Source organism: Macrosteles quadrilineatus, unplaced genomic scaffold (genome assembly GCF_028750875.1).
Source record: "Macrosteles quadrilineatus isolate MER2022 unplaced genomic scaffold, UCM_ALF_1.0 Scaffold_6__1_contigs__length_79288215, whole genome shotgun sequence".
Taxonomy (NCBI): Eukaryota; Metazoa; Arthropoda; class Insecta; order Hemiptera; family Cicadellidae; genus Macrosteles; species Macrosteles quadrilineatus.
In genome coordinates, this window is record NW_026542599.1 from 63,675,412 (window position 1) to 63,693,588 (window position 18,177).

Sequence of the window (18,177 nt, forward strand, 5' to 3'; positions counted from 1 at the left end):
GAACAAGAAACATATAAATCATGTCATTAAACAATTCTCTAACAGATTCGTAGTTTGCAAATCAAGTATATGAACTGTTTGACCTTCCTATCATTGCTCACGTCATCGGTGCAAGTGAAGTGATTTCTGCATCTCATAACCCCCCCCTCTCTCTCTCTCTCTCTCTCTCTCCCACTCACAGATTACAACTCTGTTATGTCTCCTGTGGCAATTACAGTCGTAAACAAATATCAATTATCCAATCAGCTGGTAGAGAAACTGCCAGTCATTGTTGTTTAGAAACAATCTGTTCGGAATAACTTCAGTATCTCTAGTGTTGCTGTGGTAAGTGGATTCATGTTTACAGTTTATATTTTATTATCTTTACTAGCAACAGAGCCCGTTTTGTTTAGATCCCGTCTCTAGGAAATAACAGTTATGGAATCCATGCACCATTTAAAGTCACTAATATTATTGGTACAGGTTAAGCACCTTAAAAACACACACATGACGTAAGGAACACACTTTGAGACAAATACAAATTGTGAACAACAACATGCAAACAAATAAAAATTAATGAAATAGCAATAAAAAAATCAGCTACACATTTTTTATATGATTAAGCCTAGATGCATACCAGCAAACCCATTACAGTACTGCCATAAATCTATGCTAAAATCAAACTTTTATAATTATTAGCAAATCTACGTGGATAAAGGTTTCATTGACATATTATTTAATAAAATCTGTCAAGTAGAACTTTATATCCAAGTGAACCAAAGTGGATGCAATATTTTGAAAGAGAATACAATTTCCTACAAATTACTATTAAGAATTTCTTGAAAATCCTTTATAAAGGCAGCCAATATTTGGCTACAAATTTAAACTTAAAAACAGAAACTCGAAAAATTGGTTTTTATTTTTTTACTTTTGGGGAAAAGTAAAAAAATTAAGTAGGGGGCCACAAGTATTTAATAAAATTACACTTTTATAATTATTTACAAATCTATATAAGTTACGTTTTCCAATAACCCATTAATTAACAAATCGGTCCAGTAGAAATCTAGATTTAGTTGTACAAAGTTTAAAAAATATCACTAACTCGGTATTTTCTCACTACTATAAATTTTGAGTTTGGTTAGCTTTTTTTGCGAATAAATTTTTAATGGTGAGGAAATTTACCAAAGTGGAGGGTGGGATTCTGAGAGAGAATTGAATTTCCTACGAATGATACCATGCATTTCTTGAAACTACTCAAAAAGGCAGCCAAAAGTTGCATCCAAATAACAAATGTGAATACCCCCGTTTTCAATGTATTTCTTTTGTCACATGTTTTTTGTCACTATAAATCATCAAGATTAATATATTTTGATTATATTAGGAGTTGAAAGCGTGAGTGATTTAGAATATGTAGAATATGACAAAATGGTTACAAGAAGTGGACCATTGAATTTGGATACTGCGAGTAGACATCATGTTTAACGTAAAGTAAAACAGATTGACTTTGGATGATTTTATATAAATATGCTTGCTCCGCTCAATATTGCAAGCAGATAACTGCATTGTACATCTAGAGTAAAGGTTGGTCCATAAATAACGGATCATTTTTAAATTAGCCATTAATACGTGTAGAACTTTCATTGTTGTACTAAACAACCAAACATTTCGAGCCATTTGAGTAATCGTGGATCGTTGGACAGTACAAAACCGTGCATTTTGCATAGAAAACTGTTAAAAAAATAATGAGTCTGTGATTGTAGCTCAGTGGTTGTTACGAAATTATTTTGACGTGCGTCATCATAATGCGGTTTTCTCTAGGAATGCTATCTATAGCTGGGTGTTCAATTTAAGATCTAAGGGATCTGTTTTCAATAATAAATCTCCTAGGAAATAAAGTTATACGTAAAGATGAGAACATCACAAAAGTTCGGGAATCTTTTCTCCGAAGTCCAAAAATATCGGTAAGACCAAGAACGCATTCTGTTGCTTTAGCTTATTGTAAATATTGCGTTGTTAAACTTGATATTTGTTTAGCTAAAAGTAATATTATGAAGATATGAGTGTATAGGATTGGTGCTATATTTATATTTGCTACTGACTGATATTGATGTGTTCTTTAGATATGGTAATGTTCAATGGCTGATGACTTTTGACAAAGTTTACATTATCATTAGCAAAGTTTGATTGACCAGGACACTTTGGTTACAATGGTGTGATGGTACAATCTCGAGAGAATTAGAAACAATTCATTCAGTCATCATTTAACTCTGACCGGTCTAAATGGAATAATCAAATCCGTCGTATTAAGTTGACACTTGAGTTTAGACAGAACTGAGAGTTATCTGGACAATATGGTAATCTGAGAGTAAAATGTGACGAGCCGATCAAAACTCCTTCAGATCAACTTGAATTGGAACATCTAGAATAAACATGTATATCACCATTGTTGTATTGATATAGTACAAGTATCTCAGATTTTCAGAGTTAAAAGTATGACATTTTCTGACTTGGAAACCTGTATTATTGTCAAGTTTTATGACTACTGACATACTTCTACATTGGGAAGAGATTATTTTTCAAACTGAACAATCAACCTTGCAATCGGATGTCGATTTATGTACAAAAACACGTTCTTTTAGCAAATAATGTTTGTAAAATGGTATCGTTGCTTTTGTAACGTGTACGCTTTATTTGCATTATGTTAGAAATAATCGATATTAGTGTGTACAGTACAAAACCATACGTAATTGCACCAACTCTTGTTTTAAGTGTTTGCATTTCTAAAATTGAATTTAAAATTGATAAAAAAATAATATGGGCTGGTGCAAGGCCCCACTAGAAAAAACATGTTTTTCTAGTGGGGCCTTGGCTGGTGACAAAGTAACAACGACAAATATACATAAAATCAAAACAAAATTGTAGAAATTTCAATCACATGATATATTTGGGGTGAAAATAGAGAAGTTTGCACAATACATATTTTTGATCGAGTTTACGACCACGAGGGGGTCACTAGTATCTATAATATCTGCCACATACAGTGGAAGAAAACCTTATAAGGTATACGTGTTTTCGTAGAATAAAATTCTATGACGACATATTTTCTGTTTCAGAATTTCTGTCCAATGGCGGGCATTTTGACAACATCGTTGCTTTCTTTAAGTTTCGTTTTCGTAACTTTGATATTCATTTTCTACCTATTCGTCAAATCCCTTTACACATACTTTGAAAAAAGAAACATCCCTTACGACAAACCAACCTTCCCATTCGGGAGTTTCTATTCATGCGCTCTTTTGAAGAAATCTTTCGCAACAGTTATATCTGACGTTTACTTCAAATACAAAAAACACAAATTAGTGGGCTTTTACTCCTTTTGGAAAAAACAAATCCTCATAGCTGACCCTGAAATAATAAAGAACATTCTGGTCAAGGACTTTGACGTGTTTGCCGATAGAGGTGTTTACTACAATAAACAGAAAGATCCGTTGTCAGCTCACTTGTTCGCTCTGGACGGCAAAGAATGGAAACCTCTTCGAGTCAAGATTACTCCAACCTTCACATCGGGGAAGATCAAAGGCATGTTCAACACAATTGCGAACTGCGCGGAGGAAATGAACACCTACGTTGAAACTAAAATGTCCCAGAATAAGGCTGTGGATGTTTTAAAGGCATTCTCTAGGTACGGACTGGCTGTGATAGCCAATATTGGTTTTGGACTGGATAGTGACGCTCTGAAGAACGACGACTCCTCCTTTGTGAAGATGGTCTACAGGATGTTGGAGCCTACGGTGGAGAGGTTTGCAGCGTTCATGTTGGCATTCAATGAGAACCTTGCCAAGATGCTTGATGCGCGAGTGACGCCAAAAGTTGTGTCAGACTTCTTCCTTGGGATGGTCTCTGAGACAATCAAGTACCGAGAGACAAGCCATGTAGTCAGGAACGACTACCTTCAACTGCTTCTACAGCTGAGGGAGTCTGGCCTCACGAATGAGGAAGGTGAGAAGATTATGCACTTATTACGATGAATTACACAGGTTAATTCTCATGATACATCCTTTGAATTATCTCAAAAAAGGAAAAAAAGTATTATATGATTAATTATGGCATAATGTATTTATTATGGCAATATTATTTGAAGTATCCTCACTATATTATGAAATGTACTTTGGATAATGCTAGTAAACTTCTCTTCATATTTTATAATGTTAGACAAGTTTCATAAGCGATTAAATTGAGTGCACTGATGAATATATGTTTTATCTCATTCATAGTAATTTGGGGGAAAGTTTTGAGTTAATTTAGGGTAATTATAGAATCGCATTCTTCATTTGTCTGCCAGGAAGACTTTTGACTTTCTGACTTTTGAAACTAATATCCTGATTTCCAGGGGAAGGCTATAACTTCACCAATGAAGAGATAGCAGCGCAGTCCTTCGTGTTTATCCTTGCTGGGTCTGAGACTACTTCAGCGACGCTGAGTTTCTGTCTGTACGAGCTCGCGCTGAACAAGTCAGTGCTGCACACGCTGCTGACGGAAGTCGACTCTCTTACATCAATCACATACGATAGCATCAACTCTCTGCCGTACTTGGACATGGTTATTGACGGTAACCGTAGTTCCTTGGTCACAGTTTCGTTGGGATTCAATCCATGCTTTGTAGATACAGAAGCACTTCCTCTCACCATGGTGAAAACATCAGCTGGAGTAGATGGCCCCAGCTGATTTTGGGCTTAGCTTTAAAAATTAGTCCCCTGAGGAAAATGGTCCCAGTTAATCAAAAGTTCTATTTCCTACAGTTACCGGTCAAATCGGGCTTTCTTGCACTGATTATAGCATGCGAAGTTTAATTCCTGCATTTACTTACTTTCCCGCACTCATTTTACTTTCCCATACTCCAGTATTTGGCCAAAAAATACTGACTCAAGCAAACAACAGAAGTAATTTGAATTATTTACGGTTTTGTGTTGGCGAAGGAATACTTGTTGCATCTTTATACCAGTGACAGTTGTTCACTTAAAAAAAAATGAAAAGATAGAAACCAAGAAGCTTTATTAAGGTAACCAAAGATTTCAGTTTCTTAAATATTTAGCCAGTTTGCTTAAAAATAGTGCAGTAAAACACTGAATACAGTTCGCCACACGGACAAAATTGTCTTATCGGCCCTCACTCAATTTCTGACTTGTTTTACCTCGGTCGTCACACCGAGTCCCCTAGTTATGAAATACACTATTAATTATTTGTGTTTTTGTTTTCAGAAACCTTACGCAAGTATCCGCCTCTAGGCTTCCTCAATCGTGTGTGTTCCCGCGACTACTACGTACCTCAGGCTGACACCACCATTGAGGCGGGAACACAGGTCTTCATCTCCATACAGGTAGAAAATTATCTGTGTGAAAAAGCATGTTTTTCTACATTTAAACTGTCGATAGTCAGGGATTGCCCTAGTGCCTTATAATGGTGATTGCGAAAGCAAGACACTAAGGAAATTGAAGTTACTTAAATTCAGAGGCTAGGCTAATTCGGATGAAATCATCAGTATTCTTCCCTTAAAAATACCACTGATAATTTTTGCTTTAATTATTTTGACGTAATTTAGATAGTCTGGTAACGTTGCACAGCTTCGGTGGAATTAAGTTTTGTATTAGTATTATTGGAGTTTTTTTTCTTTTAATTACAGTAATGTGGTTGGTTAGTGACAAATTGAGAGGCATTTGATGAATACCCGTGATAGCACGCACGATTATTATTCACTTAATTTATGTTAGATTGTGTGTGTATAGAACGAAAGATAAAAATACTAAGGCATTGTCATCCCTTTAATTGTTTATAATACTTTGATAAAGGTTTTTATGGTTTTAATATTTAACATTGGAAAATTTAACCGTTGTTGAGTGCACAGGTGTGTTGCGATTGGGGTTTAATACATTTGGACTTATTAAAAAGTTAAATAGTTTTCTGTGCTGCACTCTGTAGAAACACTGTGACACTATTTCAAATCATGACTAATGCTAATACAGACTGTTGTGATTATTCTATCCTAAAAAACAGTTGGTGAAAGTAAACATCTGCTTTAAAATTGTATTTATTTGTAAACATTGTTGATCAAAAAGTCTGACATTGGCCCACCTAAAACCCTCTGGGGCAGAGCCCTTTTGACAGATCTGCACCATACTTCACTCGAACCATCCTTGAATACAATCTGTCGAGCGGTTTTGGAGTCCATAACGTATATACATATATACACACATACATACATACATAGTTCCTCTTTTATAGATATAGATGTTTACTTTCATTAAATGGTCAATGTAAATAATTTATTTAGCCCCCCCCCCTCCCCCCTCACCCCCCAAAATAAACTAAAAATAATTGTCAGGGTATTTATGGCCAAATGTGGTTTTTGTAACCTTATACAGTACAAAAATATATTTTTCCTACAGTCACCCGACAAAGTTGGCTTCCTCGTACTGTTTATAGTACAGAAAGCTGCTAATTGCTGCATATTTATACTTTGCCGTACGGTTTATACTTTGCCACACATCAGGATTCCAACGAAACAACACAAAACAGCGTGGTTCTATTATGCACGTAATCCGTGTACGCTTGGAAATAGGTTGGCAACACTTAAAGATAATAATACTATGAGCAGCTGATTAACTATTATAACTACGATTTAACCTGTCATTTCGTGTTTATAGTTTCGGTATTTCTGAACTTTCTGGACTTTTCTTTTAAACTGTTTTAAAACATTCCTACGATCTTAATAAACAAGAAAATACCTTTAAAGCATTTTTTAGGCGCGGAAACCACTTCAAATTACAAAAACATACGGAACTATATTCTCAAAACGCGGCGCACATTTCTTGCCGAGGAAAAATAGCGGAGTGATACGGACCACGGGTACTACTTTCTCTAGGGCACCATTTGTGTTGCCAGCTGAACCTAAAAACGTGTTGTATAGTGTTTGCAAGACTATTTATATGCTTTATAGTGACTGTAGGAAAAATATAATGTGTAACACGATTGCAAAAGGCCTTTGCTGCACTCGTGATCATTCCAAACATGAGCAAAGTTTTGTAAACATTACTCTCGTGTGCAGCAAAGTGCCACTTTGCCCACTAGTTACACAAATAACTATTTCTTTACACTTCAGTGAAGATGGCTGCTATATGCGTTGCAGGGCAAAAGTTGTTCAAAGAGAATCAACTGGAGCCATTGTTGTACAGTGTTCTCACAACTAATTGTAACCTAATTGAAGTAGTTGTCGATTGCATTGTTATCGTCTGGTTTGTAATTTGTTTTTGTGGAATCTGACCAGATAATTGACACAGGAAAAACATAAAACACAATTTCCTACAAAAAACAACCACTTCTACCTCTAACCTTGAGTATTTAACAAAAGTTTCGTAAATATTGAACGATTGTTATGAGATGAAACTTTTGCAACTGTATAAAAGTCTCATTTGATTTTGTTTTCAAGGGTCTTCACAACGATCCCACTTTCTTTCCTGAACCAGACAAATTCAATCCAGAAAGATTTAGCAAAGAAAACAGAGAGAAAATAAAACAGTACACCTACATGCCATTTGGAGAAGGCCCACGCTTCTGCATAGGTAAGTATTCGGTGAAAATAACGGGGTGTTCTTGTCTCATATACTACAGTATTTGCGATGTATGAGATTTTAAAACATTATCTTGGTTATTGCATTGTTCTTCTGATCAAATCCTGTCTCGTAGTAAAACTGTTAATAGTAAATTACGCTACTAGTCCAGTAAACCCATTTTGGACGAATGGCTTACGATATTTTATTCCGTACCTTTCGTCGATTAAAATTTTGTGGATGTCGTATGCCATGGCAATAGCCCTAAATGATCTATGAGGTACATATTATCATATTATGTCTATACGTAATTGGACAGTCTGTTCCTCAGGGTGCATGGAACCGTATTGTACATACTTCTGTATACCAACCATCGTCATTGATCAGTTGTAGACTATTTTCATGGATGTGAATATCTGGGAACGCAGAGTTCATTGATGTGTTCTCTTCATTTGGGTAATTTTCCTAACTTTAAAATTATTACGACTAAGTAGAACAGTCTGTGAACTGCTTGGCCACTCGTATAAAATCAGAGTGAATCACCAACCTTAAAATATACCCTAAGATAAGTTTAATATTAATTGATCTACATTGAACTTGGCACTTGTAGACTTTAACAGGCATCAAATACACTTAAAAGGCTTCAGCTTTTGATATTGGAGGAGAAGTCATAATTAATTGCAGTGACAAAATTCAATGATAGATTATTGGCTATTAGTCCAGGAATTTTAGGAATTCAAATGCCATTCGACCTAACAAATTCGAACTACCTAGAAATTTTGCACAGCTGTTAAGTAAGCCATGTTGTTGAAAATGTCAAAAGTCCCCGGAAATCCCTGCTGTGCTTCAGCCGCCATCTTGGAAAATGGCGGCCAATTTTCACTTTTTTGACAATATTTCCCAAACTATTGGTATTAGAGAATTTTTGTAAATACAAAAGTTAAAGAACACCTAAAAATACACATTTTTTATATTACAAGGTTTGCTCTATGTCTAACGGCTATTGAGATAAATAATAAAAATAGTTTTAAATTTAAAATTCCTAAGTTATTCTTATGAAGGAAAAGAAAGTTGTTGCAGTTTGCTTATTTATGGATATATTTTTATCAAACTTGGCAAACTTATTTATTTTATACTAAGCTAATGATATTTAACATAATTACACACTTTATAACCCTTCCAATAGCAGTAAACGTAGTACTTGTTAAATTTAAAGTTATTTAAATAGGGATTCTATCTTTCATTTTTAGGTATTATTTTAATAAAAATCCAGGCAGGCAAATGGAAATTCATTTTTAGACACGATTGTTTATTTTTCCTTATTAGTATTAAAGAGAAATGGAAAATGGCGGCCGATTTCTTTTAATGAATCCTTAATTGTCAACATTATCAAAAATTACCAAGAGCTAAATAATATTCGCTCAATCATTATTTGTTTAAGCTCACTCAAACTATACTGGCACTCATCATTACTTTCGATGTATTTACACAGAAAGCTATATAAAAGATGTATTGAAAGCTAAAGATGCAGTTGAATCTTCTGGACGACCTGACAAGTCTTTCTTTGCAATGCGCATGCATCTGTGGTAACAGTACTTATGATAACGATTCATTAAAAAAAATTGGCCGCCATATTCCATTTCTCTTTAATACTAATACGGAAAAATTAACAATCGTGTCTAAAAATTAATTTCCATTTGCCTGCCTGGATTGTTATTAAAATAATACCTAAAAATGAAAGATAGGCCTAGAATCCCTATTTAAATAACTTTAAATTTAACAAGTACTACGTTTACTGCTATTGGAAGGGTTATAAAGTGTGTAATTATGTTAAATATCATTAGCTTAGTATAAAATAAATAAGTTTGCCAAGTTTGATAAAAATATATCCATAAATAAGCAAACTGCAACAATTTTCTTTTCCTTCATAAGAATAACATGGGAATTTTAAATTTAAAACTATTTTTATTATTTATCTCAATAGCCGTTAGAGATAGAGCAAACCTTGTAGTATAAAAAATGTGTATTTTTAGGTGTTCTTTAACTTTTGTATTTACAAAAATTCTCTAATACCAATAGTTTGGGAAATATTGTCAAAAAAGTGAAAATTGGCCGCCATTTTCCAAGATGGCGGCTGAAGCACAGCAGGGATTTCCGGGGACTTTTGACATTTTCAAGAACATGGCTTACTTAACAGCTGTGCAAAATTTCTAGGTAGTTTGAATTTGTTAGGTCGATTTTCCTAATATTCTTCCACTATATTGACTAAATTATAATTACATTGAGATCAGCTGATTGTGGATTGTTGAAGGTATGAGGTTCGCCAAGGTGACGGTCAAGACGGCATTGGTGACTCTTCTCAGGCGATTCCAGTTCCGATTGGACGCAAATGTTCCGATTCCATCTAAAATTGAGCCCAGAACTGTCATCACACTTCCGGCGGGAGGTATGTCGGTCATACTGGAACCTCGATCAGCTGTTTTGACTGGCAGAGCGTAAATCTAGAACTCAGGATAAAATCAGAAAATTTCCTTAAGATTTACCGTTGACTTTTGGTTACAGAAGTAGACACCCCATCTATATGGATCAGTTGTAGACAATGTTTTATTCAATAAGTACATAATTGAATGAATATATTTCGTTTAAGTTACTGTGATAGTTTTTGAGATGTGTTGTAAGTTTTTATTTAATCCTTCAACACTAAGTTCTCAACTTTGTTAGTTTTTCTTTGTGTTATCTTGATTAGGTTTGTTTTTAAAACTTAATTGTGATTGTAAAAATTGTAAACATTTATACTATGTAGAAAATTTAATGTAATAAATCATTCACTCATTCAGTTAATTGAAAGAAAAGACGCTTTGGCAGAAACGTCTATTCTATGGTAGTTCTAATGGATTTAAGTACACTTTCTCATTTTATATTGATCCATTTACTATATTAATAATGCCCAAATACATGATGCTTAAAATGGTTATATGCATATATTTTTTAAATAGGGATGTTATTTCTTAAACTTAAATTTGTATTGAACAGAATAGAACAAATAATTTTAGATACCGATGTAGATTGTCTTTACTAAATAGACATATACAAATAAGTTTAAATTTTATTATTTAAGGGGAGTCTGTACCTTTTTGGTGAAAAAAAAAGATTTTTTTATTTTTATCTTAAAAAATTCTTCAATTCTTTGTGTTTATTTATATATATAACACTTCATATTTTGCAAAAGTTTTTTTATAAAAAAAAAAACAAATAAATAGTACTGCACGATATTTTTCAATGTTCTTAGGATGCGCGACCTAAGCCCTTTAGAACTTCAAGGGCGTTTTACCGAAAATAGTGTTTTGTAAAAGTTAGGTACGCATAACTTCAAAACTATAAGAGATAGCAATATGAAACTTCACACACATCTTCTTCACATCATGGTGAGTAGTGCTTGATACCTCTTTTAGTTTAAAATGATTTGGTTTAAGTCATTACCAAGGTAACATACAAAATAAATCAGGTAAAAAAATTGCATATTTTATTTATAAAAATAAAAAAATAAAAAACAAGAATATATTTAAGTTTTAACTAGAAAGCCGGGTACCCTATGGCATAGAGATCATGTAGTAAAAATTTCACTTTAAATGGTTTATAGGTTGCTGAGGAATGCGTACCTATATTGGTGCATATCTTCCCATTTAAATAGCATTAGGGCGTAAAAGGGACAGACTCCCCTTAAATAAATTTTAATTCAACCTATTTTTTAATGTTAACCTTCCCTTTCCATTACAATGTTGATATTCATACGATCACACACTCTTACCAATTACTGCTACCAATAAAACTCTGCAAACATTAAAAACCGAAGGATTGAAGTATTAAAAAGATTATATTACTGCTCTTTGGAAAGCAGAATTAATTCCCTCATTTCCCGCAGCATCTGCCAGTAATACCCTCTCTGTTATACTATGAGAAAATTTTGATTCCGGACGATGAACCATGCATACATATCTAGTCCAGTTTTGGATACGAAATTTGTTTGCTTTTAACTTGCATCAAGGGTTAACAATGTTTATGAAAGTTATTATTTTTTTCATCATACTGTAAAATAAAATAAGTTTATGGTTTTTTATTCTGTATATAAAGATGTATCTCCTTGAACTTTTCTTTTACAAAACAGCACGGTTTTTTTTATTTACTGTTGACAGCAATTTGTTTACAGTTTAAGTTTTTAGTAGTTATTCGTTGTCTGAAGATAGTTAATAATTGGATGTTGTTCAATCGATGCAATGTTCAAGTTTGAGCTCACTTTACGTTTTTTAAATTACTTAAAAAAATTAAAATTATGGAAATTATAATCTACTATTGATTGCAAACCATTATAATTTTAACCTTTGTTTTCTTACCTTAAGTATATTTTTGGATGGATAAAATAAAATGACAGGTTGGGTAGCTGAGTGGTTGAAGTGTTTGCCTAACACTCGGTCACCACGGTTTTATCCTGAGAAAAATCAGTATGCTGGGTACTGTATTAGCTCCATTCCTCATAAGAGAATCTTTGCTGGAATAAAAACAGTTTCCACACTTACTAAGTCAGTTTCAAGAGCTTCAGAAAACATCATATTATAGCATCCAACACCCTCAGCAAGGAATCATTAGGCTTCTATAATTTCCCTTCTGAAATTAAGTTGAGTATTATATTACAAGGAATGTCATTTTTTCATTTGAAACCCAATATGCCTATAACAATAAATATTTAGGGTCGATTTGCTGCTCACAAAAATCTAACAAATTCTTTAATAATATAGATATTTTTCACACTGGACAAGGATCGTTGGTAGGTGTGAATGTTAATTTAAATCAATTAATTATTCAATGAGGTATAGATAGCATTTAAAAATATTATATAAAACTATAGTGTCGCGCATGCTAATTTAATCACATTTCAATCAATGTCAAAAGATCAAAGAATTTATTTTCTTTACTATCCTAGTTCTAAAAATAAAATACTATTGTGTTCTACAATAAACAAAATAAAATATTTGCAGGATCAAACTTTCAAACTCAAGGAAGAACTCAAATGTTGCAGTTATAGAACAGAAATATATTTAAACACCGAGAATGATATTGATATTGATTAACCGCAATATCGTCTATAGCAGCGACCAAACGAGCATACCCTTCATTGTTCCATAGGGTGTTGATTAGTTTGTAGTTGTGTTGACTTGGGCTGCTTGCTTGTTGTATATATTGCATTGAAACACTCTTGTGCTCATACTGCGGCAATGTTTTGAAAACAATATCGACAACGTAAAGGTTTTAAACAGAATGTGTATTATTTATTGTAAACAAACGAGTAAAAATGCACGTTGTGTGAGCAGGAAAATGTGAACTCGGGTTTAAACACTATTGATGTGGTTCTCACATAATGCACAGAATTTCCTGAACAGAGTATTTTATTTGTTTCTTGTTGTGTAAATATAACATGTATGTGGAAACATATGTACAAGTTTGATAAGCATGTGATCCTAGTTAAGTACTAAACATAACAGTATTTTAAAGATTTCTGTGGCATAAATATATTTCGTTCGTTCGTTCTTCGTGATGTTCCAATCCAGAGACAACCTGACCAGCTTAGCCTTAATTTTCTCATTTAACAACTAAAAATCATGATATTTCAGCTATTTGTTAGTAACTATTATAAAAAGCCTACCTACCAAACGTCATAATAATATATTTAAACGTTTAAATACAAATACCCCCGCCACAGCCAACCTGCCGACTAAGCGAATTTCCATTTGTCTGAATTGATTTTCAGTTAAATATATTATACTACTTATTATTACTGGACGTATATATATATATATATATAAATTTGAACGAATGGAGATTTTGGCCTCTGGGGACATCAAAATGAAAAAGTAAATCGGTCCCGGGTCTAGGTCTTACCGTGCCACCTACGGTAATAGCTACTTCCCTATAGGGAAATTCGCTAAAAAAACATAGTGGGATCTTGATAACGAGGCATTTACAAAAAGATTATTCTTCATTTTCGTTTTATTTTTACTTATAAAACCAGTTTCCGGAGTTTTGGCTGCTTACTTTCGGGACAACCTGTATATTGTGAGTGTGTTGGTAATGTTTGTTGCTTAAATAAACTAAAATATTGTACTACTAAAATGGTGTTGGTCTTAAATAAATATCAATCTAAATGACTGTGTTTTCCAGAGATTTGTTAAGATAGTCTAATTTGCTAGCGGTTACCCTGAACCATGCCCTCGCGCCTGCACCCAGACTAACGAAAAGGAAGCGTGATCCATGCGCAGGCCCGAGGAGCGGCTCACAAAACTTTACATAACAAAATGAGAACCATGGATGGAGGCTCAAGAACAACACGCCATTTGAGAGAAACGAGCTGTAATTAACCATTTAAAAAAATAACACAACAATAACATCAACAACAATAATTAACAATAATACATGAATTAAATACTCTCAATTAAACTTTAAAAATTTTGATACCCGTTTACCCTACTAACTTACAATTATTTCATTAATCATTTTCAAATAGGCTAAATTTCAAAAATAAATCTTACTAGCTTTTACCTTTCAAAAAACTTTAAATTAACAAATTACAACATGATATATATAATGACTCTTTTAATAAATTCATTTCATCTGGTAACTATAGAAACTTTAGGGGCCCCAAATTAGAATTCAATAGAATATTTAATAAAATTATAAAATTTAAAAAAGATCAACAAGTAGCCTAGGCTAAAGAATTTAAAATTTAAAAAGAAAAACAATTAATAAATCTCTGTGCACAAATTAACAAATAGGTAACGAAATCTCCAAGTCCAGGACGGTGGTTAGCAATAATTAATTAGGCCTAAAACTTGCGGAATTTGCGGTACTAGTTCATGTCTCTGGGCGAGCAGCACCGGAGGGGAAGCAGGCATGACGGAAGAGGGGGGCCAAGATCCAGGGGTGGCCAAGAGTTGTAATTCCCACTCCGCCAAGGCTGATGCAGACTACCGGTACTCCATGTTCCTCCTCACGGGCCCTGAGTGACAAAACCCAGGAAACACAGTAGTAAGAGTAATAGACTGAGTCCATATCCGCAAGGTTCACTGTCACATCTTTCACCATTTACATTTAGTTCCAATATTTCACTGCTTTAGGCCTAACATATCATTTTCAAGTTTCTAAATTTTTTTAAAGGTTTGTCTCTCTATCACAGCTCTCTATCAATATAAAACATTTCAAACAATAACAATATTTTAAACATAACAATTAACAGGTTAAACAGTACAAGAACGGTAACATTAATATTTGCGGTAAAGGTGTCAGCAGGCTAGACGGGTATGTGACAGTGATAAATTTCACCAATAGAGAGAAAATATTTAAATTGCCTGGTCCAAAGTGGCCAGAAGAACAAGTTAACAGAGAACAAATGACACCTAAACACAGAAAAATACTTTAAAATTGACAAAAAACGTTCCATACAAAAATTTAGGCCTAACGCAACGACTCATGTATTTTTGCTAATTTCTCCAAAAGTTGTGATCCGAATTTGTTCGGAATGGTCTTAAAAGCTGGGGGAAATGTTCCAGCAGCTTCTCCAGACCATCCCAAACCTTAACTCAAAGGCTGAAACCAGTTGGCCAATTGGTTACCCAGTTCAAACCTGAATGAAAAGTTGCCAAACTAAAAATTACTGTAACTTTCTTAAAACTTGAGTAAAATGACTCAAACTTTCTGGGGAGCTTTAAGAGCAGTTAATTCAACTTAATTTAACTAGTTTGGCAAGGACAAAGCAAAATAAAAGACCTTAACCTTACTTGACTGGGTAACACAAACTGAACATTTTACAAGACAAAACAACACTAAAAATTGTACGGGACACAAAACAAAAGACTACCAGAAGTAGTAGCCTAAGACAATTACATTCACTGAGCAAAAATTGTAAGCCTAGGCCTACCACAAAACGGTCAGAAGGACCCAAAACTGACTTGGCAGTTTCTCTCAAATAGCGGCTTTCCAACAAACATTTCTCAGTCAATTCTAGGCCTAGCATTTCGGGCAAAGCCCTGAATTATACCAAAACAACAGGGAAAAGGGAAACTAACTATCAAAAGTCTTCCACGACCCCAAGACTAGGTTCCAGACCTAGTGCAACATGTGCACTAACCTAAGTATCAGAAAATAGTCCAAACTTACCCATCAAGCGCGCTGGGCGCTCTTAATTTACTGCATAGTAGAGAATATCTTCACACAAGTAAGGAAAAGGCAAAAATACAACGCAAACATACTACAAAATTAAGATGAAAGACGATGCAAAATTTATGCCGATGCAGCGCTAACGAAAGTCTCGGAGCCTCTGAATCGTCGGCGGTGGGAGTAATAAGAACAAAACCCACAGCCTTGTTCGGGGTCGTGGAGTGAGAAACACTGAACTAGCCTACTATAAAAAAAACACTTGAACCATTGATCATGAGTCGTGACATTCGCCCGGTGGAAATAGTCACGGCTCAACCCGTAGTAAAAGATCATCAAATATCCTATTTTCAATTCCCCCATATACATAGTAAAGTATAGCTTTCTTATAAATTTTCGAGTATGGGTTTTGGGTGTATTTTTTTTTTTTTTTTAGTGATATGCTTGTGTTTGTGAATTACTCTTACGCTCTGGGGAGTCAAACGGCAATCGGGCCTATCTGGCGGTTTTGACAGTTTACCCCCCATGGCAAAGAATAGAACGGCACTCGCTCCGTTTCCCCCAAGGTAGGACGCCCGCTTAATCTATTATGCAAAAACGTCATAGACTTTTAATTCTGAAAATCTTCATTAATGTGGTTTGCATAAAGTACCTACTCAAAGACAAAGTTATAGACAAGACTAGTTATGTCCAAGGAGGTGAGATGTGCTCAGTGTATTAGAGTGTGAGCGTGTGCGTGTGTAAGTGTAATATTTCACATAATCGCCGCCAGATAGCAGCCACCAGATCTGGCCAGTCGCCATTTTTTGACAGATGAACTCCGAGTTTTCTGGTTTGCCAAACTTTTTGTTCCAACTAGTGTCACCTGCAAACTTTCTTGTAGTTAATCTTTCATGAAAACATAAAAGTGGTCATTTGTAGATTTTTATCTTTAATATGACCCTAAAACCCGTTTAAAAGAGATTGTTGAAAATATATAGACAGTAAAACTGTTAAATTGTATATAAATTGGGAATCCAAATGTATACTACCAATTAAGTATTTTAAAAAGGCACTTTATAAACCACGTTTACAAACATTATTTTAAAAGTTCTTACTTGTTGGAAAAATGACTTCTGTTTAAACGATAACAAATAGCACATCGCTGATTTCAACTATAAAAATTGTATTCAATTTTTTTTATACAATACTAGCTGTAACCCGCGGGCTTTACCCCGTTTAACTTCTTAATTTTCAAGATGATCTCGTTCGCATGACTCAATCACGTTGTTTAGTTCTGTTGGAAGATCTCAATCACATACCTACTGAATAGATATGGTGACAACATTAGTTTATGAACCATTCACTTCAGTAAAACCAACAGTATCGAAACTAATAACCAAGCTTAGTCAAACTTTACTATTTGATGTTTCGCCCTTTGACGTTTTATAGCTTAATTTACAGTACTGCATGTAGACATACTAAACATGGTGTTTTTTTTTAACTGTACTACAATCGGGATCTTGTAAACTATACATTTTACAGTGAAAATGGAATGGGAGACATTCCCTCGTTTTTTAAAGAGGTTTAAAAATAAGTTAATGGATTTTTGAAAATGGTTACCATTTTCCAATATGGCGTTCTACTTCATTATTTTCTTACGGGATTTCGAATGGTAAATGACAATTTCCGTAATAAATAACCCAATTATAAACTTGATCTGGAGATGTACAATTTTAAAATGCAGTAGGCCTAACTCTATTATTCTTAACCAAATCAGAATTTTTTTTGCGAAATTCCCTATTTCCCTATAGTATCTTTTACCGTAGGGGGCACAGTAAAACCTAGCCCCTGGGCCTATTTACTTTTTCATTTTGATGTCCCCAAAGGCCAAAAAGGCACATCAAGGTTACTACAGGTCTTAATTCTCAGTGGAATCAACGATGACGAAACCAAACGCTTACTATTCATAAACTCTTTGAGTGCAAATGTGTTAAGCACACTTGTTTACCTTTTTACACCTAACTATTCGATCAAATTATTACAGATCGAGTCATGAGAACTGAATAATATGGGACTGAAGAAATTTAAAAATTAGTTTTTCAAATTTCTACGCTTAAAACATGAAAATGTCGAATTTTTATTTCAACCATTATTGTATTTTAAAGTGCTCTGCAATTTGTTGCGGAGTTAATTTTTTGGCAGTTGGACAATTTGTACAGTAACCATTAGTAACACCTGACAGTCTTTCTTAATTGTACCAAACAGACTAACAAACAAAAAACATGCCATCACTCATCTTCAAGCAGGAAGCAATTGATGCACTTTTAAACTCGTCTTACTAAGAACAAAACAAACCTAATCGTGATTCAATTGGACGCTACAAAGATTCCACAACGTGAACTGACCTAATCCT

The 18,177-nt window shown here is 34.1% G+C and overlaps 1 protein-coding gene across 1 annotated transcript; it reads left to right on the forward strand.

Annotated features, from left to right (window-relative positions):
- Positions 1-231: 231 nt before the first annotated feature.
- On the forward strand, positions 232-10,207 carry LOC128996218 (cytochrome P450 6k1-like). The gene is made up of 6 exons (XM_054421371.1): positions 232-324; positions 3,093-3,975; positions 4,367-4,585; positions 5,235-5,353; positions 7,460-7,592; positions 9,892-10,207. Exons 2-6 carry the CDS (start codon positions 3,105-3,107, stop codon positions 10,077-10,079), a joined length of 1,530 nt encoding a protein of 509 aa, XP_054277346.1. The 5' UTR covers positions 232-324; positions 3,093-3,104; the 3' UTR covers positions 10,080-10,207.
- Positions 10,208-18,177: the final 7,970 nt, after the last annotated feature.